Source organism: Suricata suricatta, chromosome 7 (assembly GCF_006229205.1).
Source record: "Suricata suricatta isolate VVHF042 chromosome 7, meerkat_22Aug2017_6uvM2_HiC, whole genome shotgun sequence".
NCBI lineage: Eukaryota > Metazoa > Chordata > Mammalia > Carnivora > Herpestidae > Suricata > Suricata suricatta.
Window position 1 is genome coordinate 55,662,934 of NC_043706.1, and position 26,995 is coordinate 55,689,928.

At 35.4% G+C, this 26,995-nt stretch overlaps 1 protein-coding gene across 1 annotated transcript in view; it reads right to left on the reverse strand.

The window, feature by feature from the left end:
* Positions 1-26,995, reverse strand: part of EYS (eyes shut homolog) — a 1,499,666-nt gene that overhangs the window by 260,651 nt on the left and 1,212,020 nt on the right. Inside the window, exons 30-31 of the mRNA XM_029943180.1 lie at positions 24,210-24,374; positions 9,429-9,582 (exon numbers count right to left, since the gene is read on the reverse strand). Coding sequence (XP_029799040.1) covers positions 9,429-9,582; positions 24,210-24,374 — 319 coding nt within the window. The remainder of the gene's footprint in view (positions 1-9,428; positions 9,583-24,209; positions 24,375-26,995) is intronic.

Consider the following 26,995-nt stretch of genomic DNA (forward strand, 5'->3'; position numbering starts at 1 on the left):
GATAAGTAAAAGACTTTTTTGTAGTTCTAGAGGGGATGGTTTGTTGTCTCACTTCTCTGTTTTCAGGTGCCCTTTAGGTATCCTGTGCTTTCATTCTGAATCACAATGAACATATCAAGATCTATCCTTTTGCCTTGAACCCAGTATACCCTACTTGGGCAGTGGTCAATGGTCTAATGATAAATCACAGAATGACATTATTTGAGTCCATGCTGATACTTATCTACAGAATTAGCATTTGGGGTTTTGCTGTGATTAGTCCTGAACTACTCTTCCTAAGAGTCGGCACTTCTTCAGGTGAATCCTGACAACACTGCCTAGAACTGTGTCATTAACATGGGGGAACTCAATTCCATGGAGGTTAGAGGGAGTGTTGTGCTATGTGTCTAGTTTATCTAAAAACAAATCAGTTTATTTGTAAGTCAAACCCAAGAGTCTTGGACTTCATCAGCCATTGAGTGATGATTCCACCACAAGTCTCATCAGTTGTAGTGGATGCTGTGGTGCATTGCCTTGAGTTTCCTGGTAATGGGACAAAGGTCCAGATCCCCTTAACTCAATTCAGTAAACTATGAACATCCCTACTCCAGAGCTTCACTTAGGGTCAGCTGAAGCCTCTTTTGCAACTGCTCTGCAAGTCAACTCCTAATCTCTTCTCAATGCTGCTTCCCTCACTGACTTACAGAAGTTGTTACCAAGAGCACTCCCTAATAAGTTTCCTACATGCAAATCCCTACTATTTCCAAAGAACCTGACCTAAGGTACTAGTTATTAATTATCAGTGACTGACTTAACTGCGAGAATTATAGTAGATTATAGAATCTCCATATCCAAATATTCTTAGGAATCCTCAGGGCAGCTTGCACATGGTCATCCAAGGATCTGGCTTGCTCATTGGTGACTTCCATGCCACCAATCTAAAACTTTATATCTTCTTATTCAATGAATTCTCCACAGAGGCTATGCCAAGCTGGAATTGTGTTTCCATCACTTTCTATGAGGCTCATTTACTAGAGGAGCTAAAATTTTCTTTCTGAGCAGTCTCTGCAATTGCACTCTAGGGCCAAAAATGAGTGTCATGGCTAGTACAATGCAAGCAGGAGAATGCCTTTAGCTATTTTATTCACTTGGGAGATGGGAAGAGATTCTCAGGGCATGGTTGAGTTCACCCCAGTCTATCACATGTTGGAAATTTCTGTTCTCCAAATGATGAGAGTTTTACTGAGGTGTCTCCTAAGCTCCTACCTGAATTTTTATGCTATTTGCTACAGGGCTTTGTCCTGGAATCTCTTACTTTTTATCTTTGTAACATCTTGTCTTTGAAGACAGAACTGGGGTTGCTAGAAATTAGAATTCAGCCAGCTAAGTTAAAAAGTAGGAGGGACCAGGACAAAATTCTATATCAAATACCATAAAATAGGAGTTTACTATGTCTTATGATGGCATTAGAATAAATTATCTGTGTCCTTGCAAATGTCAATATTTAATTCATTTTGATGGCTGAGTAATAGTCCATTGTGTGTGTGTGTGTGTGTGTGTGTGTGTGTATCTCACACCACAACTTCTTTATCCATTTATCAGTCAATGGACATTTGGGCTCTTTCAATAACTTGACTATTGTTGATAGTGCTGAATAACATTGGGGTACATGTACCCCTTCAAATCAGTATTTTTGTATCCTCTGGATGAATACCTAGTAGTGCTATTGCTGGGTCATAGGGTAGCTCTATATTTAACTTTCTGAGGAACCTCCACAGTGTTTTCCAGAGTGGCTGCACCAGTTTGCATACCCACTAACAGTGTAAGAGGGCTTCCTTTCTCTGCATCTTTGCCAATATCCGTTGTTTCCTGAGTTGTTCATTTTAGCCATTTTGATATGGATGAAACTAGAGTGTACTATGCTAAATGAAATAAGTCAGAAAAAGACAAATACCACAGGATTTCACTCATGTGGAATTTAAGAAGACAGATGGACATAGGAGTAGGGAAGGAGAAATACAATAAGATAAAAACAGAGATGGGGCAAATTATAAGAAACTCTTAACTACAGAGAAATGAGGGTTTCTGGGGGGCACTGAGTGGAGGGATGGGCTAAATGGATGATGGTCATTAAGGAGGGCACTTGTGATGAGCACTGGGTGTTATATGTAAGTGATGAATTGCTAAATTCTGTTCCTGAAACCAATACTACACCCTATGTTAACTAACTTAAATTTACATACATCTAAAAAGAAAAAAAATATCTGAAGAAGTGTTAAAAATCTTTGTTCTATATTTATTGAGTTCAAACACTTTGGCTTAGTACCAGTATCTGCCTATGAAACCAGCTTTTAATTTTAAAAATTTAGTATATCTTTTGAAAAGTCTTAATCTATTCTTAAACGAATCTGTGTTAGGTAGAACACAGTTCACAGATGTTAAGTTCTAAAACAATTTATCTCAATATATATCTTTTTATTCAGCATATTGATGAAGTCAAGGTCAATTTGTTGAGGAAGAAGCTTGCATAGCTTCTTTTAGCTTCATTTAGAAAGTTAGGTGGCTGGCCATTTTTTTAAATAAATAAGATTGTCTATATTTTGAGTCCACTCTGTGACAACTGTTCTATAGAAGTTAATTAAGATAAAGATGTTGTCAAGAATTGAAGCCTACCACTAGGAATAAAATGTAAAGAACTTTCACAGAAAAATATCTTTCTTACACTTGTTTATAGACAGTAATCAAATATCCTCTAAACATGAAGATGGATCCCAATTAGGAATAGCTGTGGGTCCCACAGAAGCAGGTTGGAAAGTACACAGGATTTAAATTAAATTAAACCACTCTTTACTTAATAAACAAAGAATCTCTTGGCATTTCCTCATGAATCTTATCTTTTAACATGTTCAATTCCTTTAACTTCCATGTGGCAGGGTGTTCTCTGACTTTATCAATTATTGCTTTTCCAACCAAATTCCTATATATTCAGTTTACCCCTAAGTCCTCATTTGCTTTCTGTTACTTTCTTATGTAATCTTGTCTTAAAGATGATAGTATATATGCCTTTTAGAATTACAGAGAGAAGAAGCTTTTAGGGGTTGAAGTTCATGTTGGTGAATATTCTGCACCATACAAGAATACCTCCAACTTCCTCTGTAATCCTGACAGTTGTAGTAGAAATCTACCATTAACAATAAAGAATGAAGAAAATGTGAAGCTTTCTTCAGTGTACATTGCTAAGTCTCAAAAGGATTTCTTCACTTTTATTTTAGTTTATTGTGATTCTCTGCATTAGAAATTACAGTGTTTGATGATGATTTGCTGAAGAACTATCCTTTCATCTCAAACTTTACATTCCCATCATACCCAATCTCCATACAATTTCCTGCATGTGTTAATTTATGCCATGATGTCATTGCTTATCCTCTTCTACCTGCTGTCCCTCTAGTAAATTTCTAATCTTTTTTCAAAGTCCAGTTTATTTCTCATGTTATAGATGTACTTTTGAACTGTTATGTCCCTTTCTCCTCAGTCGAGTCTTTGTGGCCATTCTGAGGCCTGAGGGTCAATCAGTTTTCTGGCTGTCTTGGCATCTCAGCACACCAGAAGATGAGGAGCTAAGGACCTGAATTTTCACTTTTGTAACTTTGATAATAGCCATTCCATTTGGACAATTTGAACTGAATTACATAATTAAGAGGAGCAAGCATGTGATTATATAGTCAATCACTGGAAATTATTTTTTTATATCACTGGTTGGTTGAGTCCATAACTGACATATTATTTGGTGAACACACTCTGTAGACTCAGCTTCATATTTAGATAGCAATATCTTTATTTAGAAAGCTCCCCATTCTATTTCTGCCTCATTGAACACCAAATGGACACTTTCTTGTTTCTCAAGATATTTGCAAATTTTAGACACAACTACACATGCTAGCAGAAGACTCTATCTAATAATCCTAAACAGAACTAAAATCACCAACTTCTAGACCCACAGACTTCTAAAAGAGTTTCTTAATCTTATTTAATGAAAGAAACTTTAGTTTTATGGTGGATATTTTCAATTCAATACAAATAAACTACATTATAAGTTGTTGTCCGCTAGTACTGGACAAGTTATGTTTGATTACTATGTTATGTACAGATAAGGGATCAAGAGCACTGTTTAGAGTTATGTATTTATGTAATAAGTCAATGTAATTATAAAGTATTATGCTGTATTTCATATATTTAGCTATAGTTATTCTACATTTCCTCTAAGAAATACCAGATGGAAGTGTTGATGGAAAAGATACAGAAATTAATATTGAAGTGATGAAGTTTGACCTTTTTAAGATGAAAAGCCTGCCAAACTTTTCATATTGACATGGCAACATTTTATGAATAAATCTAATATCTTATAGATTTAGCACAGTTCAAAAGTCACCATCTGCTTCAAGAAGTGAAGGTTCTTGCTATTACACAGTTAAGACTAAAGGCATGCAAGCCATAGCTTATATAATATTAACTATCAGGGAAATGTGAAAAACTTTTATATTTTAGAAAATCAGAGACATAAGGACATTTTGAGTTACTCTTAAAATTAAAGCTGATAATTCATTATGGATATTCTTTCTTCTTACATAAACTTGGGTAGTCTCCTGATCATTCTCAGTGTGGAGTTACAGGACAAATGTCATGGAGTTACACGTCAATAGGGCAACAAGTTGTAATACAGAGAATTTATCTGAGGAAAATGGCAAAGCACTTAAAGCAGATTTTGAGGAGAGATGCCTGAAAGGCCATTGACAAATTACATGCAGGTATTATAAAAAGTTGTCATTTGTTCCTTTCTTATTTTTCATAAATTATTTATGACTACATCTCTTCATTTGATATATAGTTAAAAGCAATCCTGCTCAGAATCCTTTTTATTTCCCATTCTTTAATGTTAATGCTAGTTTTGCATTATATAAATTTATGTTCTATTTTTTAAAATGTTTACTTATTTTAAATGTTTATTTATTTTGAGAGAGAGTGAGAGAGCACAGGAGAGTGGGGGGAGGGGTAGAGAGAGGCAAAGAGAGAGAATCCCAACCAGACTCCATGCCTTCAACACACAGGGCTGATATAGGGATTCATTTCAGCCTTGTGAGATCATGACCTGACCCAAAATCCAGAATCAGACACTTAACTGACTGAACCACCCAGGCACCCTTATTTATTTATTTATTTATTTATTTACTTACTTATTTATTTATTTATTTTGAGAGGAGAGTGAGACAGCAGGCAAGGGGCAGAGAGAGACAGGGAGAGAGTCCCAAGCAGGCTCCATGCTGTCAAAATTGAGTTGAATGTTTAACCTACTGAGCTAGCCAGTTGCCCCTTTTTTTCAACTTTCTTAAACAATTGTGGGAAATGTGCTAATTAAAAAATAAAAAGTAATTTGTACAGATATGTATTCACACATGTACACACACACACATACAAACATACATACTCCTACAAGAGGTTTTTATCTCATGGCAATTAGTAAGACCAAACAGGAGGTAAAAATCAGTCCATTTACAACACACAACAGCATTTTTTTGTTATTTTGTTTTCTGGACCAAATATCTAACAAGGTGATGTGTCAAAAATGCTTGCAGTTTTCTTGATTGTCTCCTTTGCAGTGCAGAAGCTTTTTATCTTCATGTTCATAGCAGCACGGTCAACAATAGCCAAATCATGGAAAGAGCCTAAATGTCCATCACCTGATGAGTGGATCAAGAAGATGTGGTATACATATACAATGGAGTATTACATGGCAATGAGAAAGAATGAAATCTGGCCATTTGTAGGAAAGTGGATGGACCTCGAGGGTGTCATGCTAAGCGAAATAAGTCAGGCAGAGAAGGACAGAAACCATATGTTTGCACTCATAGGTCTAAGAGGAGAACAGGAGAAACCTAATGGAGGACCAGGGGGAGGGGAAGAGGGAAAGAGAGTTGGGGAGAGAGAGGAATGCAAAACCTGAGAGCCTACTGAATACTGAAAATGAACCGAGGGTTGAAGGGAGAGGGAGAGGAGTAAGGGAGGTGGTGGTAATGGAGGAGGGCACTTGTGGGGAAGAGCACTGGGTGTTACATGGAAACCAATTTGACAATAAACTATTAATAAAAAAAATGCTTGTAGTGGATTTATGTGATGTTTGAGTTTGAGCAAGTTCTAAGATTCCTGCTGCCCAACTATTAGTACCTTTTCCAGTCTCTGTTCAATGGATCTTAAACCCTGTATGCATTCCTTTACACTGGCCAGCTACTAAAGAGTGGCTGATCGCAATGTGTAGTTCGGCAATTCTTGGTCAATATCCAGTTGGCTTTGGTTACCCTAAGGGTTTGTTAACCAAAATGAATCACTAGATATTGGAGCATGAATTAGATATACATGGATAACTTTACACCTCTGGATAAGTCTTTGAGGAATCTAAGGAAGGTAGAATAGGCTGTGTGGATTTAAAATATGCAGATAACAACACAGTAAATTACTCAGAGGAAAGGACACAAGACTTCTTTACAGAACAAAATGCTGAATAGTCAGCTTTTGTTCAGGACAGACACAAAAGGTGCCAGAAAAATTTAAACTTCAGAAACTTTAAAAAGTATATATATAGTAAGACAATTTTTTCTGAACTTCCCCAAAGGAGAATAACCCTTGTGAAAACTAAGACTCTCTCTATGTGATCTCTTTCAAAATTTGTTGAAATGAAAGACAAACTGTGCATGAGTATGAATTACAATCTATCTGTAGAGCTGTGATCTCTGCTCCATTTCATTTAAGAAGAACTTCTGTCTTGATACTGAATTGACCTCAATCACTACAAGTGGCTTATTCAAGTTTGTTCTACTTCTGTCATCTCTCCTACAGGTACAATGCAGATTTAGTAGGAAGAAATACATATTTATCCTCGGTGGCTAATAGCAAAATAAAAATCCAAGTCATCTTTAGCATGTTTACCTTGAAGCTTTTTCCACTAATTTTTGAAAGTAAATTCTTATAATCATGCTATGGTATTTTATGGTCAAGAGCCCTAAAATACAGATGAAATTCCAAAAAGATTCATATAATTAAAAAGGAACTTAATTCTCCTACTTTTTAGGGACAAATTTGCTTTGAATTTGCATAACAAGTGTCCTGTCAGATAATTAGGTTAGAAAGACCTGTACAAAAAGACCCTTTTAATATATACTTTTAAGGAAAAGTTTACTTATTTTGAGAGAGAGAGAGAGAGAGAGAGAGAAAGAGAGAGAAGTAGAGAGAGAAGAGAAGAGAGAGAGAGGAGGAGAATCCCAAGCAGGCTCCACACTGTGAGTGGGACTGACAATGGGGCTGGAACTCACAAATCATGAGAACATGTCCTTAGCAGAGGACAAAGTAGGATGCTCAACTGACTGAGCTACCCAAGCAATCCCCAAAAGACCTTTTTTAATTTTAACTTGTGCCCAGTTAAGGATGGAGAAGTAAGAATGGAGAAGGAAAGACAGAGAAGGTGACAGAAACAACTGAACAGATAGGGGTAAAGCAAAAGGTAGTCATAGACCAAGGAATGTACACAGACAGAGATCAGAAGTCTTGTTTTCCATTTTTGCTTCCCTCTGGTAGTTATCTTCTCTTATGTAGGTTATAACTCGTCACTCGAAATTTCTAAGGGACTTTATATTCTCAATTATTTATTATTTTTCTATGTATTAACACCTTCCACTCAACTAGTATGTACAATTCAAAATTAAACGTGCTCAAATTTCTCATCCTACACTTTTTCCCTTTTGACTCCTCACCTCCCTCTAGTTGCCACCTTACCTCTTTTTATACCTTCACAGAAAAACTTCTTGAAGAACTGTCTAGTATATATGTGTTATTTATATAAACTTAAATATTTTATGTAATATACAATATACAACATAGTCCTAGGGTCATCCCTTAATGTAATCTATTATCTCGTAGGATACTGCATATAAGACAAAACAGATTTGCATTTTTGTGTCAGTGGAGGAATCTCTTTTTCACTTTCTAAATTTTGGATAAAAATAATTGAAGGACTTGGAAAGTCCTTGGCTTTTAGTTTTACTAGAAGTATCAATATTTTTTAAAAGGATTGTTTCACCTTCAGGGTACCTAAAGCTCTGAGTGGTTTGAGGACTGCCTAGTTAAGGATTCATTACTTAAAGGCAAGAAATAAAAGTGTCCCTTTAAGAAAGTTTGACCAAACAAGAAAATTACTTCATGTGTGATCAAATGTGCCATTGTTTGTGTGAAATGATTACACTGTATAAAATGATGGTGTTATCAATTGAAATGCCTTTTAAATTGGTTTTTAACTTTCACCTTCTCATCTGGCTCTTTTTTTGTGAGCAACTGCAACTTTTGTGAGAGAGATGATTAAAGTAAGCGTTAAGTTCATTGCTCTGAAATTTTGCTTTGTTTGCACACAACTCTTTTTTCCAAAAGGGTCTTACGAATCTGTGAATTATAATTTCATGACTTTAGGGTAATTTTATTGCCTTCTTGTCATAACCAATTGAACTGTCCAGCCCAGACACTCTCATTTCTTCATTCAAACATTTACTGAGCATCTTTATGTTAGATGCCCTGAAAACGGCATTAAAAGTAAGATACTGTCCGTGCCTGTAAGGATTTCCATTTTCAGATTGGTGTCAATTTCCTTGATTTTATTTTCAGATTGATACAGAGTCTGGGAAAGCTTATTTGATTTATATAACCTTCACAGGTTAGCCAAGATTCTGGGTAATCAGACTAACGTATCCAATTGTCTTCTAACATACAAACTCAGACACAAAATGTTATTTTTAACTGACACAGAGACCATTATCACTAGATTGCTGTACTGATAAAGAATTTTAAATTCTTGGCTGCTACATGTAAATTTTGTTCAGTAATGACCTTGGGATGTGACCATCATATTTAATCATCTTTCTCTTCTGAGGTGTCCTAATTTTGAAGTATGAATTAATTCCAAGACTGCCTTCTGAAAGTTTATATGCCCCAGAAAGATATTTCCATTTAATATTCATTTTTTTCCTATTGCATTTTCTTGTTTCTGTGCAGAGTCAATGGCTACCCACCCCAACTGCTGAATAGCTCTTTTCATTTAATAGATATTTTGTTGAACAACTACAATAGATCTTAATTTCAAGTGGGCCACATGACTCTTTAACTATTTATTTGCTCCATGGTAGTTTCAAAGAAATTAATTTGTATACGACTAGATTGTCACTGGATGATATCATATTATACCTTAGTTTAATTTGTAGTTTATTCCATCAAACTGAAAAAACTGATTGGTGAGACAACTTTCAGATAGACCTTTTTGTCTTTCTTTTCATATCTGGGTGGTTATTATACACATAAAAAAATTTACAAAATAAGTCACAGCAGTATAATTCAAAGAACTACTGTGGAGGACTTACCGTACTGTGATAGGGACGAACACCTTTGTGTTGATGCTATAATTGGCAGAGAGAGTCAAGATATTTTGAGAACTTCCACATCCATATTTAACTGTGGGCCTTCCATCCATGAGAAATAAATGAAGAAACTGTTGTCCACTATTTTTCTCACTACCTTTAAAAACAACCATTACATGAAATTAGTGATTTTATTTATGTTTTATTCAATAACAATTATTCTTTCAACAAACACAATCTTTTGCCCTCTAAAATTAATGACTTGGTGAAATGGTAAGAGTGTTATTAATTATTCAATATAGTAATACTATATCACAAATATACATTATTTTTCACAGGCTGAGACTAGCATGGCATTCACAGCATTAACCTCATATGAGATTAACTTCTGACTCTGTTTCTCAATAGCAAGATGATCTTATCCTGAGCCTCAGTTTCCTTATATATATTGTAATGGGAAGAGGAGAGCAAGTAATTATCAGAACTACTGTAATAATTAAATAAAATGATAAAAGAAAGTTGAGTATTATATAACTTGGTCTATTATTGTTAATTTGTATTTTAATTTTTATGAAACATAAAAATTAAAATAATTAAGAAATTAACAAAAAAATTCCTCTTTTCCCAGCTCATTCTTTCATCCCACTTAGAGATTTTTTTCTATCATATATCTATACACCTACAAATATTTATATAGCCCTAGTTTTATTTTTTAAAATAAAATAATGGGGATGCCTGGGTGGCTCAGGTCATGATCTCACAGTTTGTGGGTTCAAGTCTTACAGCATGCTTTGGGCTAATAGCATGGAGGCTGGTTTGGATTCTCTGTCTCCCTCTCTCTTTGTCCCTCCCTCCCCACCTCCCTCTCAAAAATAAATGAACATTAAAAATTTTAAAAATAATAAAGTAGCTTTATTCATCTTTCTCTTTTCATTCAATAATAAACTTTAGACATCTATGTAAGTACATAGATTTTTTTAAATATTCTTTTTTTAACGTTTGTTTATTTATTTAAAGAGCGTGCACCCACAAGTGGGGGGAGGGGGGTCAGAGGGAATCCCAGGGAGGCACCAAGCTCAGCTTGGAGCTCTGTCAGCTTGGAGCTCCACTGCAGGGCCTGATCCCATGACTGTGAGATCATGATGTGAACTGATATCAAGAGTCCAATGCTTAATCCTCTGAGCCACTCGGGCGTCCAGTGTGGTCTTAATTTCAGTGGTCTATTTTTCCTTCATGGTTGTAATTAGTGCTTTTTTATGTCACTTTTAATATACCTTTGCCTCCAAATCATAAGGTTATTTTCTAACATTAACTTTTGTAAGATTTTTAAAGATCTATACTCTACCTAGAATTGATTTAAGTACATGATGTGAAGCAGCGGGCTGTGATAGGTTGGATAACAACCTCCAAAGATATCCATGTCTGAACTGTTGGAACCTGTGAATGGTAACCTTATATGGCAAAAGAGACTTTGCAGGTGAGATGATATTATTCTAAATTATCTGGTTAGGTCAAAACTGTGTCCTTCTAAAAGGGAAGCAGAGGGGGATTTGACAATGGAAAAGGTCAGGCTACGTGACTATGGAGGTGGAGACTGGGGTAAGGATGCTACACGCCAAGGAAGGCAAGTGGCCGCCAGAGGCTGGAGGAGGCCAGGAACAGGCTCTCATTTACAGCCTCCAGAAAGAACCAAAGCTGCAACTTCATCGAGGCCTCTAAGACATATTTTGGACTTCTGAGCTCCAGAACTGTAAGAAGATAACTTTCTCTTGTTTTAAGACACTAAACTTATGGTAATTTGCTACAGCAGCTATAGGAAAATACAGGGGACAATTTTCATTCTTTATCCCTTGTTTCCAACTATCCAAAATCATCAAAGCAAATAATTCTTATGGTGTATTTATTATGTTTTTGCTGAATTTTCAGATATTTGTGAAATACATGTTTTTAATATTTTTGAGTATCTCTATTTCCTTTTTTCTTTTTTCTTGTGAATGTACATATTTAAGATAATGACTTTGTTTTAATAAGAAAAATACCAACAGAAGTATACTAAACCAAGCTGAAATTACAACCCTCAGAAATAGCTGGCTTTAATACAGACACAAAGGTCAATAAATGTATGCAGAGGTAGAGAGAGATTTTTTCATTAGAGTAAAATCATATTGTACATGTATTTTAAACTAAAATCATTTTACAATCAGTAGTTGTCAAACTTTTAGGCCTAAGGACTCTTTAATAAACTTAAAATCTATTGAGGAACCCCAAAGAGCTTTTGTTTGATATGGTTTGCATCTTTTAATATTTATTGGATTAGAATTAAAAATGGAAAAAAAAAACTTTAAAAGTGAGAATGTTTTGGAATATTTATTGATTAGCTTATTTAAATATAATAATAACCTAAATTTACATATTAACTTAAGTAACATACTTTGTGAAAAGTAATTATATTTTCCAAAACAAAAATAAAATAGTGAGAGGAGTATTCTTTATTTTATAATAATCTTCAACAGTAAGCTTAACAAAAGCTGTTGGATTCTCATATCTACTTCTGTATTCAATTTGTTGTGAACTGTTGCTTTGGTTGAGGTATATGAACTTCAGACTCAAACAGAATGTTAACTGGAAAAGAGAATTATTTAAACCATCTTTTAAAATATATGCAAATTGGACAAATGGTAAGTTTCTTAAAGTATAGTTGAAATGTGGAATCTGGAACTATACTAATAATTTTTACATCCTCTGTTACATTAAAATTTCAGGATTTTGTAACATCATTCATTTGTTATTTGAAAAATATTGATTCACTGAGTAATGGATATCTTGTTCACATATTTTATTATATAATACTTTAAAAATCACATTAATTACTATTACTACTGAATTCATCAGAAGGTCTGAAGCTCATTGTGAAGAAGATACATTTTCCAAAATTCTAATTTTTACTAGAAATCTCGAGTTTTATTATTGGGAAGCAAATACTGTCAGCCACTTTCCTCAAAATGGCTGGCTTACTTTGTTAATTTTTGAGAAAATGACTGTAAAATATTCAAGTTTGAATAGTCACAGATTATCTTTTAGTCATTTTTCAAGTCATGTTTTCATAAGGGCTGCTTCAACTAGCAACTTAAAAGAATTGCACAAGAGTTCTTCCTCAAGACAGCTACTATATATTGGTATGGACCAGACCTGCTTTACATGTATACTTCCCCTTTCACGCACAGAACATTAAAAAGTTGCATACATAAGGATCGAGAATTCAAAAAAAAAATAAATGCATTTTCTACATCATTAGGACATTTTTATGTTCACTTTTAGTTTGAGTGCATAGTGGAATAGAATAAAATGAGTACAATTTGGGGCCACTGCCATGCCACTAGTGCCAGAGATTTTATCTATTGTGACTTTTGTACCCTGAAGTGCAAAAGTCCATCAACATAGTGAAAAAGGCAAATGTTTTGGTTTTATTAAAAAATAATTCTGAAAAAATATTTTGATGTTATGGACATCTGAAAGAGTCTTGGAGATACTTAAGGATCTAGATAAACTTGAAATATCTCTGTATTAGAGCTCACATCAATTTGAAAGAGAAAAAAAAAAGAGAAAGAAACCAGAGAAATAAAAAGTATCACTGAACATCAGATAAATGTTTCTTAACATCTCAATAAGAATGTCAGGAAACCTAAGTTCTCTCTCCCCCATGTCTCAAGCTTTATAAGAGTAAAACACAAGCAACACTTGGATTTCAAAGAATGGTTCAGGGAAATGTATCAGGAGAAATTGTGAAAGAATCTGAAACAGTGAAAAAAATTCTAGCTTATCTATTCAGGTTCTTCTTACCTGTCTTTATTTTTGAGATATTTTACAACTCTGAAAGTTGATGGAAACTAATAATAATTTGAGTTATTCTTTTTTAAAAATTTTTAGATGTTTTTAAATTTAGTTTTGAGAGACAGAGAGAGACAGCATGTACACGGGAGGGTCAGAGAGAAAGAGCACAGAATCTGAGGCAGTCCCCAGGCTCTGAGCTAGCCGTTAGCACAGAGCCCAATGCGGGGCTTGAACCCACAAATGGTGAGATCATGACCTGAGCCGGTCGGACACTTAACCAGCTGAGCCACCGAGGAGTCCCTAGAGTTATTCTTATCTATAGCAATTCAAACTGATTGTGTCTGGTGAAGCACAACTGATTGTTACTCTGTAGGTAGACTTGTTTTCCATATATTTGTAAATTTGCTTCAAAATTCCTTAATCTTATATACATATGTCTCTGCTCCTTGACGTCTCTGAACTGGTCATAGTATCTTCCCAGTTTCCTCCTTAAGAGGTTAAATAAAATTTTTGATGTGTGTTCATTTTACATATCTTTTTGAAAACTAGTCTTTAACAAAGAAAATAAGCTAATTTCAGTTTCTGAAATTATGAGGTATATTAGGAGAAATGAGTCACATTATATGATAGCAAAGAAACTCAAAACCAACTCCAAGGAGAAAAATTCACATAGAATACAATGCAAAGAGGGTCCCCTGGTATTGAGCAACATAGCAGTCTTGGATTGGACAGAGATGCCCCACCCCTATAGATGACCGAGATTGGGTAGGAAGGCAGGAAAGAAGGATTCAAAATACAATTGAGAAACAGAAAATTTGGGGACATACAAAATCTAAGAAACAGATTTCCCATGAGTGCTTCATGCTATAAAGCTTATTAAGAATATAAATTCGGGAAGAGAAACACAATGGGAAATATAATAAAAAAGTTGAATTAAATCAATGTTGCAGAAGAAAACAAATTGAACAGAATAACAGCATTAAAGATTTAATAACAAAGTATGAGTAGCAAAGGGCATAATGAATTTGGTTGAAAACCACTCTTTTGAGATCCTCCTAAACGTCCTTTCTTAGAGCCCACTCAACCCATCCAGGTTTTTATCACACTTCTGAGGACGCAGCTGTATAATACCCCAAATTAGTCCAGCTCCTGGCAGGGAGCGACACAGCTTTACCTTTTCCGCCTCTCCTCAGATCCATTAGCAGTCCTCTGGGCTTCTGTTCTTTGGAGTTTTCCCTTACTTGCTCCCTGACTTCCTATTCAGTTTCTTAGGCTGCTTTTCTCTGAATTTGAGGGTATAATTAAGAATTTAGTATTATCTATGACTCTTCTTTTTACTGAGGGGAGGCAGCTGGGGGCAAGGAGAGCACATTCAGAAATGCAACACTCTGTACCAGCATCTTGTTTTCTCTCCTTGTGTATATTAAAGGTTAATTATATCACAGAATGGCATAAGATTGGTGTTTTCTTCAGTTCTTGGCTTGCTCTCCACCCCCATCCTTTGAGGAGAGGGGAGGGCGGTTCATTTTTTTTATGCACTAAGGGACAGTATGGTATCTGGTTCTTTTCCCCATTTTTACCCTGGAGTTTCTATTATTTACTATTTCTAAAATAAATTATCAGTTCAAACTCCTATTTTCAAGATAAGTCTAAAAAATACGATATATGGAGTAGAGTAGAAGAAAGATGAACATTTAGGTCAAGCTGTTGTACCATATGTACACGGTCTGCTTTTCAAAGCTTCAAAAACTGAATTTTAAAGATTATACACATTAAACAAGATACATGTAGTCCAATGCAAGAATGAGTTATTTTTAAAGGAAGCACAGCCACCAAAATCAATGACAGGGATAAATGGTCTTATCCAAGTAACCAACACCTCATTATGAACTACTCTGTGATACAGAACACAAGGCAGCTTTAAAAAAGGTAATGGAAATGAAATAAAAATAAACAATTAAGCATAGTCCTCCTTCTAGTCTGCTATATAGTAATAGTTTTAAACTCATCATTTGGACTTATGCTATTAATAAGCAATTCCTTTACTTTTAAAGGAATTCAGAGTGTTTTGTTGGTAACATGTGATGGTGGGAGGGGGTGATAAGAGACCTGAGGTGACTCATGTATTTGCTTGATTCGATAGCAAGTTATTAGTTTCAGGGAATACAGGTCATATTGTTTGATAGATTGACTTTTTCACTTTTGAATTAATTGACTTTGTATCACAAACCTATATCTTGTACTTAGAGAAAAGCTATGAATAAACACTCAGGAAGAACTGTTTGTTTTTCACAAACGGTACGACAGTACAAAAATTCCATTTTCTACTTTCCTATGTAGGGAAAAGCCTACTTTTCTACTGTGTTTTTTCTCTCCTGTGAGTCTCCCTTACTTCTCACATAAAACACTTGACTTCTAACTGCCAAACATGTGGAGGTTTTCCCCCATACATGCAATTCTCTGTGACACTATTTGAGTGTCCTATCATTAATTTCAACTTGGACACTAGCTGCCTGGAGACAGCCCAGACCTTACAAGTTAAGTGTCCCAGGAGACTGCTGCCCCCGTCCCCACCTACAACTCGTACCTCAGATACCAGTTGCAAGCCTAGGCTGTCACCAGTGCTTCTGACCAACAGGCTATAGGTCAGACATTCCAAACATCCCCTCGTTGAGTTTGATTAATTTGCTAGAGGCATTCACCGAACTCAGGGAAACACATTTACTAGTGTATTAAAGGACATGATAAAGAAAACAGATATACAGGGTAAGGATTGGAGGGCCCAAGAGCAGAAGTTTCTGTGCCTGTAGAGCTGGGGTGCTTTATTCACCCTTCTGATGAGGATGGATTCACCCATCTGGAAGCTCTTTGAGCCCTGTACTATTGGGATTTTGTGAAGGCTTCCTTGTGAAAGCATGATCAGTTATTAACTCCATTTTCAGCCCCTCCCTCCTCTCTGGAGATGGAGGGCTTAGACTGAAAATTCTAGGCATCAGTCATTCATAGTTTGCCTATCTGGTGACCAGTGCCAATCTAGGAGCCATCTAGAAGCCCAGCCAGAGTCCCTTTATTAGAGCAGAATATGCTCCTATTGCATTTATCACTTATGAATTTATTATAGTTTTAGAAGCCCTTTGTCAAGAGACAGGGTCAAAGACAAATATTAGAATAAGAGATGCTCTTAGTATTCTTATCACTTAAGAAATTACAAGGGTTTTAGGAGCTTTGGGCTAGTACCTGGAGGAAGAGGCCAATATATATATTTCTATTATCTGACAAGTACTAAACACATGTTTTCATGAGAACTTAGTGGCAATTAGTAAAATAAAATACAAAATTTTCAAATTGAACTTCTAAAGAAAACCATAAGTAATGACTACTGTTAGATGTATATTTTTATATTAAACTTTATGGGCTGCGTAATCCACATGCCACATTAAATTTAGTTCAACAGTGCTCATTGAACCCAAAGATATCAAGAAAGTGTGTATCTCCCTTTCTGTGATATATGACATATGTGAAAAGCAATGTCTTTCCCCCTATAATATTCAATTTGTGCTGCCTGAAAAGGACTTGAAAGCTGTGAAAGACGTCAATATTAAGCCATTTAAAAAGAGTCTTTCTGTTGTTTCGCGGAAAAGACATTTGATGATCCATTAGCAGAGAAGTGTGAACCTGTCCTTTTTGAAAGGGTTCTTTATGCTTTTAGGCTATGTAGTAATTTTTTCAATGAATCATTTATGTCTTGAGTTTTTCTGAATATTTATGCAGAACATATTTTGAAACTTTATAAAGTTTGTAATTCCCCAACTTATACGAATGAAATCATCAATTGTATCCCCTTGTTTAAGATTTATTAAATATAGAAACTGCTGCTTAGAACAATAAATAATAATAATTACTTAAAGATTGCTGAACTCTAGTTTCTAGATATCATAGCATTTTAAGGAGATAACCTAAAATGTATAAATTATATATATAGCATATATTTATATACCTGTTATACCATATACATGTATATATTTAGTTTTATAAGAAAGGATTGCTAATGAAATAAGTCAGAGAGAAGGAAAGAATGATAATCTGCTGAAGTTTTTATAAGTTTGGTTTGCTTGGTTATTATATTGGGTTGTAGATCTAAAAATTTCTAAGCACAGATACTTTACCACTTAATTGAAATACTCGAGAGTAACTGTGGTTTATATAGAACCACTTCCATTGAAAATGAGAATTTCTTTCTATGTGAAACATTGTAAGGAATGCTCCCAAACATCAATGACAGTGTTATTCGAGTTCATGTACAAATAAAAAACTGGTCATCTGTTTGAATTAAAATAAAATTCAACACCATTCCTTATAGGATCAGTAGTGATGAATACAGACAGTATGTTTATTAAGTCCGGTACACAAATGGTCAAATTTGGAAATTTCCATAAAGTGATATACATATCTACAATTTCTCATAAAACAAAAAACCCTTTAATATCTTTATATGGTACTTTGTATTTTTCAAAAACACTTTCATATACACTTAAAATTTTTTAATGTTTACTTATTTTTAAGAGAGTTACAGAATGTGAGCACATGATGGGCAGAGAGAGACAGACACAAAATCTGAAGCGAGCTCCAGTCTGTGATCTGTCAGTACAGTTCGACTCGGGGCTAGAACTCAAAAACCATGAGATCACCACCTGAGCTGAAGCTGGATGCTCAATTGACTGAGCCACCCAGGTGCCTCACACTTTTTTTTTTTAAAGCTTATTTATTTATTTTGAGAGAGAGAGAGTGAGTGAGTTGGGGGGGACAGAGGGTGGGGTAGAAAGAGAGAGGGAGCGAGACAGAATGTCAGGCAGACTCCCAACTACCAGTGCAGAGACCAATGTGGGGCTTGAACTCGTGAATCGTGAGATCATTACCCAAGCAGAAGTCAAATGCTTAACCAACTGAGCCACCCAGGTGCCAGGTGAAAATATACATTTTCAGACCCTGCAAACTTGAAAATAAAAATTGCATCTGCATTATGTCATCAAACTAAAATACATAAAGGTTAATTGATTTATTCTGTGTTGTACAATTAACTCACAGCTAACTTGGGTTCAAGTATACTTTGGTTACCTGCTGACATTTTGATCAAGACTGCACACGTGTTTTGACTGCAGCTTGAGAAGTCCCTTTTCCTGGCTCTCCTTAAAGGTCTTTATTTGTGTGTAGCAGCAGCAAACCCAGTAGCAGTCGGCAGCAGTGGTTCAGGGTTGAAGACAACTTAGAGCAACAGTGGCGACATGGGCAGTAGCACATTTTAGTAGTTAGAACCTGGTTGGGGGGACCCGTTTGGTCTGTGAAAGGATGGCAGGCAGAGACGTTCCAGGAGAACTGTGACATTGAGGCAGCAGCCTGGCACACATAATTAATTAACACATGTTTATTACATGCTGCTGTAGAGTGGCTTCTGGGCTAGTTTCTAAAATTTAGTGAGAGCCTATTTTAATTTTGCCTTAGCTGCTAATTGTGCTTAACCAAGAAAGCAAATACAACTCATAACACAAGATTCTTACAGGAAATGAATCTTCATTTGGATGAAATGGTTAAAAATGAAAACCAAAAACTGCATCTTCTATTCAGTCCATTACTGTCTCATTCTTGATTCCAAGACTTTTTATAGTCTAAATATTCTTTCCCATGGTGGTATGTCTATCAAATGGATGTAATATTAATGACACCTATTAGATAAGAACATAGCATCCTGCATCTAATTCCCTTACCAGGCAAGTTATGAGAGAGGAAGGATTAGAACATCATCTGAAGAAGATAATTAGCACTTACTTCATGTTGCCATATACCAAACACAGTTTTAAGCATATTAAATGTTAACTCTTTCCATCTTTACAATGAAGTTTTGATATCTTTGGTATTATTACAAATAATATGATTCCAATTTACAGATACTGAGGCACAGAGATGTTAAGTAACTTGCCAGATGTCAGAGCCAGATAGTCTAGCTCCAAAGTAATTTTCAATTAAAAAAATTTTTTTTCTGTTTGTTTCTTTCTGAAAGAGAGAGAGACAGAGACATAGCATGAGCAGGTAATGTGAGAGAGAGAAGGAGATACAGAATCCAAAGCAGGCTCTAGGCCTTGACCTGTCAGCACAGAGCCTGATGCGGGGCTTGAACCCACAACAGTAAGATTGTGACCTGAGCTGAAGTCGTACGCTTAACCTACTGAGCCACCTAGGTGCTCCCATAGTAATTTTCTTAATCACTAGATTTTACTGGTCTTGAGATGGGCATGGCACCAATTTTAATCCTTGACCAGGCTCACTTGTTTGTTTTTGCCCCTACCTCTCTGTCTGCCAGAAGCAAGTTTGTTCCTCACTGGTCCATTTCTTGATGTAATTACACAGAAACACCATGTATCTCTCACTGGTTTATTTCTTTATAAATTTAAATCAAGAAATAGAGTTTAAGTTTTCTTAACACAATTATTCTCTTTCAAGAGATGTTTAACAAATCACATAATTCTAGGTCAAGGTTGACAAACTATGACCCATGGATCACATTCTTCCACTGTTTGGTTTTGCAAGTACATTTTTTGCAATACAGCTACATTCATTCACAGCCCCCTCCTGTCTATGGCTGCTTTCATGCTACACTGACAGAGTCCAAGAGTCGAATAGAGACTGTGTGGCCTATAAAAATATTTACTCTTTGGCCATTACAGAAAAAATTGCCAACCCCTGTACTGCTCCTTGTCATTAAAGTAGACTCAGGATAAAATTATCTTTGATTTAAGCTACATTTTGAGTAAGCCCTTGAAATCTGTACCATTTGGTTTTTACTTGCTTACTAACAGAATGATTTCCTAAAGTATAGGTCAATGCCTACTAATTTTTTATCAAAACCATCAAAGTTGAGGAACTCACCAATAGAGCTTCATGAGCAATTCTAAAAAAAGCTTACTCTACGCAAGGCACTGGTCAAGTGCTGAGAAGGTGGGTGGAACAGAGGCATACGACACAATTCCAGACCATGAAGTGTTCCCTACTCAGCGAAGAGAAATAGGCACAGATTCTTAGTGTAATGAATCTTTTTACTCAGCTCTTGTTCTTAATTTCTATTCCTGTTATAAGAACTATCACAGTCAGCTTTCTCAGAATTATCTCTCCACTAGATGGTGAGAAAAGGGTACAGGTCATTCATTTCTTCTCCATCTTTGTATAGGTCACAGTGCCTAGAAGAGTGTGCTTTACTTTCTTGACACTCAGTGAAGATTTGTTGAATTTGGCTTTTTTGTCATAAAAAAATACGATATGATGAAGAGCAATCTTTGTGTATCTTGTAAACAGCAATGTATGAATCCATCCAACCATGCTTTCCACTCCACTCCCTCTCAGCCGTCTGGAGCAAGCTCCACTGGGAGCTATCAGGGAGGGACAGAGATATTCAAAGATTTCTACGGTGCACATTGTAAAATTGATTAAAGCTGAGCACACTTTTTTCTCTAAGAAGATATTTTTTAATATGCTGTCAGGAAGTACTGTGGGATTTCATTGGCCTTGGTGTAATAAGTATCTAATGAAGATACTGTGTATTCTACTGGGAATCATTTTATAGAGAAAGGCAGATGTTATGATACTTTAGATTTCATGTATTCACCACAACAACCTCAGAAATCTCTTCTTCTAGGCCTCCCCAAATGCACAAAACAGGAGAATCTAATGATCCTACTTGTTCTGTCAATTTCTACCTGGAATAAATACCTAAGACTAGCTCTTTTTATAATTTCTTTCTTAAATACAAATATTAAGTAATACGAAGATTGCTTCTGAATCTTGTTCTCTCACTAGAGTTGCTCATGTAATTTGCCTCCTGCAACTTGGTCAGATGTCTGTTCCTAATTCTCAAAGATCACATACTTCCAAAGGGCATGCTTATTTCTTTTCAAAGAAGCAGCACAGAATGGATTCAGCTGCATAGTAATACATCCCATGACGAAACCTCCTGATTGATACTGCTGGCCGAATAGAGCTCATTTTCTGAAAATGCACTTAAAGAGTTTTGTGTGGTCTCATCCCTTCTCCCGTGACCTATTAGTAGCTCCTTTGACGGGGTTCCAGAATTCTGAATTGGTTCAGTGGCAGATTCAAAAAGCTTTCTTTTCATCTTGACTGCTGTTCTCAGGGCTGTCTCTCTCCCACAGAGAGTTCTTTTTTAAACTATCCTTTCTAAGGATTTTTACTGTAACCCCATAAGGATTCCAGTTTTATCTTCCTTTTGTTCCTTTTCAACATCAATTAGTTGGTGAAGCAAACTGAGAAAGGATAAATCTACAGTTTTGAACTAGGAATATAATTCAAAGCTGACACTGGCTTACCAACCTGATATTTCTCTATTCTTTTCCCCTTAAAATTGGGTGACATAAAACACAAATATTCCATATCTGTTTGTAGAATGGAATGGAGTTTTTACTGAAATGTCCAGGAATGAAAGTGACAAAACTACAAAACAAACAAAACAAAGGACAAAAATCAGCCCCTAGTTTCTAAAGTGAAACATCTGTTTTAATTTCCTCACTATTCTTAATTGCTTCTACATGTAATATACTGACTTCAAAGGAAAGAAAATTAGCCCTTAAGTCAAGTTAAGGGACACCTTTTAAACTACGGGTGTTTAACTGAATCACAAAAATCTTCGTGTTCATCTGTTGTGAGGCTTTTATGAGGTTGATAAATTTGAAGAGGACTGAAAGCAGCAATCCCATGGGACAGTCTGCTGAGGGATTCCCAACAGTGTAGGATTAAATTATCGCTCTACAGATGAACAAAAAGAATGCTTTCTAGACAAAAATATTTTCTCCATTCACAGGCTATGAAACTCCCCTGAGTAAACAGCTTCAATGTATCCAGTCTTGGGACAATTATGTACAACAAAGACAGAAATTGATAATCATTACAATAGCATGCTGTTTTTTGTTTTGTTTTGATTGTGGGGATAATTTCTAGTTTGATTTTTTTTGGAGGTCATTGGATATAAAATGCAAGAATACTCTTATGGCATTAACACCAGTTTCAGTTTATTGGTTTAAATTAAAGTACGAACTTGGACAGGGTATATATATGCTTGGCATGTATTTTTATGGCTTTCAAAAAGAGCACATTGAGTGGAAGCATAGATATGAGCCAGGAGCATGAGCCCAAAGGAGAACTCTCAGAGGCTGGCTGCTTCTTTGGCAACGAGCTGTTTTTAGTTGGTAAAAACACACTCTCTACAAGAAAACACCTTCATATTCTATATAACTTAAAAAATTGCAAAGCCAGAAAATCACTTTGCTTTGTGTCTTTAAATTATTATGTTTGTGTCTTTTGTTTTGTGTTTTGTTTTCTTTCTTTTCCCCTGCAATATACTATTACCTCCAAATTTCATGGTTGTCTGCCACTTTCATTTTTTTCTTTTCTTCTCTCTCTTTAAATATAAATAAATCAGATTTATAAATAAATCATTCTAAAGCCATTATTTTAACATGGGTGCTTACACTCCTGGGATATAAATAATGTTGGTCTAGTTCTGACATTAGTTTCTTTCTAAAATGTAACAAGTTTTCAGTTGAATTTTTTTTAGTTTAGGGGTGCCTGCGTGGCTCAGTCAGTTGGGTGCGTGACTTCAGATCAGGTCATGGTCTCCCAGTTTGTGAGTTCGAGCTCTGTGTTGGGCTCTGTGCTGACAGCTCGAAGTCCGAGGCCTGCTTGGGATTCTATGTCTCCCTCTCTCTCAGCCCCTCCCCCACACACTCTCTGTCTCTTTCTCTCAAAAATAAACATTAAAAATTTTGAAAATTGTTTTTATCATTTTTATTATATATACATACATATTCATACATGCATAAATATATATAATGCAAGCAGGGGAGGGGGGAGTGGGAGGAAGAGAGAATCTTGAGCAGGCTCCATGCTCAGCAAGCAGCCTGACACAGGGCCCAATCCCACAACTCTGGGATCATGACCTGAGCCAAAAAGAAGAGTTGGACATTCAATAGACTGAGACACCCAGGTGCCCCAAATTTTCAGTTTTAGTATTCAAAACTTCTAGATGTACCCATTTTTTTTTAAAGAAAGCTTCTTTTAAGTGTTTTACTCATAGCCATTAAATCATTAATTTTTTTGGAAACTACAAAATGCTGGCTCAATTTTGCAAAATATTTCAAAGTAGAGGAGAAAATATTTTTAGAAATAATAAGTTGCCATAGAATGGATAATCTATCCAAGTACTGAAGACATTATACCTCCAATATAGGGAATTGTTAAAACTACTTGTACATTCATTTCAAAAGAAAAAGAAAACATTGGCATATTCAAAATACTGCATGGAATATACTTTGGTGATGTTCAGCTATAGAAGAAAGAAATTCTATACATTCTGGTTATAGGAATCCCTATGAGCATATTACATAATTAAGGAACCCTGGATATAGAGGCATTTCTTTAAATAAATACTGTTAACACTATACTACTTCTTCCCTAACCAGCTAAGATAATGCTAAAAGAGTAATAGGAATCTTCCCAATTGTCAAATGAATTCCAGCTTTGGAATGCCTTTTTACAAATTACCAAGTATTGAAATCAATTCATATTTAGTGATTTATATTATAAAAATATGCTCTGAAACATTTTCAGCATTTATGTTTTACTGCTATAGCCATATGGCATCAAATTGATATGCTTGCTATATTCTTCCTTGCTGGTTCAGAGCCTGTTTGTAAGTCATGTTACACTGAATAACTCATAAATTAAAGAAACTTTAGAAAACTAGAAAGAACTAAGATTTTCTTTTGATAATGCTTCATGCACTAAACTACAAAAGTTTTCCCACAATAGTTAAGCGAATAATTCATTGCTTCAATAGGTTAACATTTGAGAAAGAAACTTGACATATAGGAAGTCAAGCATTTTAATACTCACTGTAGAGAATAGTTCCATTCAAAGTGTTTGTTTTTATAGTCAAGTAGATGGTAACAGTACTGTTATGTTCCTTCTCTGGGACACATGTTAACTCATCCAGGGTTATAAAAAATGGTAGTTCTAGATAGGAATTCCCATTGAAAGATGGAAAAAGTAAACCTGCATCTAAAAGAAAAAAAAAGTCATAATTAGTGCATTCTGATGACATTCTACTGCTAATCCAGTAGATAAGAACATAGCATTTATAGTTAGCATTCATTTAAAAAAATAAAGCTTTTTTTACAAACATTGCACCCAATATTAAGAAACATTTACAAACATTAGACCCATTATTAAGAAATTGTGATACATAAGTCTAATAGATTTGTGAAGTCATTGTCTCAAATAATCAACCACTTGTCCAGAGGAAAAGACCTAGCGTAAAACTTTTAATTTGTTATTCATGGATGGGCTTTAATGGTAAACACCCTGAAATTGTATGAAACAAAATGTGTCCTTGCATATGTAAAAGAATAGTATTCATTAGATTTTTAAAATATTCTGATATGAATGGCTATACATAAAATTATATACTTAAAATCAAGGAACTTTATTTGGTATAATTATGCCTCAGTAGAAAGGTTTAAAAAAATCTGTAACACAAAAGATTAGAAAATCTATAGATACATTTCTATCTATAGATAGAAAATCTCTCTATTGAACCATATAGAGGGGTGCCTGGAGAACATATGACTCTTTATCTTGGGGTTTGTAAGTTTGAGCCCCATATTTGGTATAGAGATTACTAAAAAAATAAACTTAAAAGAAAAAGAAATTGTCACACACAAAAGTTTATTAAAATTCATTAATATTTAGCGCTTTCCAATAATACTTAGATATTTTGTAAGTGGTACTAGTATAACATGCAAGGTTAATTTTTTACAGTTATGCTTTTAATTTAAAACATTTTTAAGTTTATTTTATTTATTTTGGAGGAGAAAGAGAGAGTGCAAGTGGGAGAGGGGCAGAGAGAGAGGGTGAGCGCAGAACCCAACAGGGGGCTGGAACTCATGAACTGTAAGATCACAACCTCAGCTTAAATCAAGAGTCAATCGCTTAATTGACTGAGTTGTTAGGTGTCCCAAATTATTAATCTTTCAAATGATTAATCTCTATCATTAATCTTATTAATGATAATATTGAAGGACATAAAATCTGAAACGTACTTGTTTTATTGTCATGCACCTATACTTAGATCTATAGACTTGGTACATTGAACAAGTGTAATACACAGAATGTAGAAATGCAACTTTATTATCAACACTCAAATCTTTCTTCAGAGATAGGATTTCATCTACTCTCTTCCAACAGCCAACACCTGGAGGGCACCTGACACCTGCCATCTGCCTTGAGGGGCAGAAGGAAGCTGATTTCTGTTCTTTTTCTTGTCTTACCATCTACCATTCATGCTAGCTGGTATTCCTGACCCTTTCAGCTTTGAATGCAAAGGAGGGTAGGTAGAGTGTAAAGGAGACAGAAGTACCCAGTAAGAGAGAGCTGTAAGAACTGGTGATTGATACTATTATAAGCAAGCTCTCGTTCTCGAGGAATAGCAGATGTTTAAAACTGATGGTTTCTCTTGGGGTAGAAATGACAGATAAAATACAACATGCTCAGTCCAGTTTCAATTTCAGATAAACAACAAATAAGTTTCTTAATATAAGTATATATGAAACATTTCACAGAATATACTAGAATTATTTATTTGAAATTCAAATTTAACTCCATGTCTTATATGTTTAGTTCTTAAATGTGAGAACCCTGTAACTCATGAGCATGTGTGCATTCTTTAGAAATCCTTTGCCAACTACAATTCCTAGGACTTGTGCTATGACCTGCCTTTGGCTTGTCACTTCTCACTTGGTCCCATATTGATTTTTCACTTTAGCACAGACTCCTACGGTTGACAGCCGCTTACCTGTGTTGAAGTAAAAGTTGTACTAGGTAAAGTTAAACAGACAAAGACTTTATTCAAGACCACTGAAATAAAGGAGAGGGGTCAGAATTCAGTCTTTCCTTAATTCCTCAGAAGCAAAGAGTGGTAGAGCTTTTAAGAGTGTTGGTGGGGGAATCAAACTACTTGTATTTGCTAATTGGTCTTACCCCTCAAAAATATAAGCTTTTTTCCTATCTTCATCACAGAACGGGCCTAGAGTCAGGAAGAAGACTGTCTAAAGTTTAGTCAAACTGAGGGGAATGTTAAAGCCATCTTGATCACTTGACTAGAAAAACTATTACTTGGGTAGAACCAAAAAATGATCCTAGACCCAATTTCTTTCCTGAGAGGTCTGTATCTAGTCCCTGGGAAACATTTCTACATTCCTGCTCTACTGTCTGGGAGGGTATTGTTATTTTCCAGTCTTGGCTCTCTGCTTCTGTCCACACACACACACACACACACACACACACACACACACTCACAATTCATGAAGGCTGCTTTGGCTTTCTTTCTCAGGTATAAATGTATGACTCTGTGGGTCCAGGGTCTTCCTTTCCAAGTGATTTGGTTTTAGCTCCCCCCAAACACTGTCAGATGTGATGGGTGGGAGAATGTGAGGTGAGGACAAAATAGCTTTCTACAAAAACATTTCCTCAGAATTGTGTCTCTAAAATCCTCTTTGCTCTTCAAATGCTTGTTATATCAAGAACTTTCCCCAGTTATATCTTGTTTTTAGATATGGCATATCATTTTATTTATAGCATTACATCTTGGTGTGTGTGTTTATTTTTAATGTCCTGTTTATGAT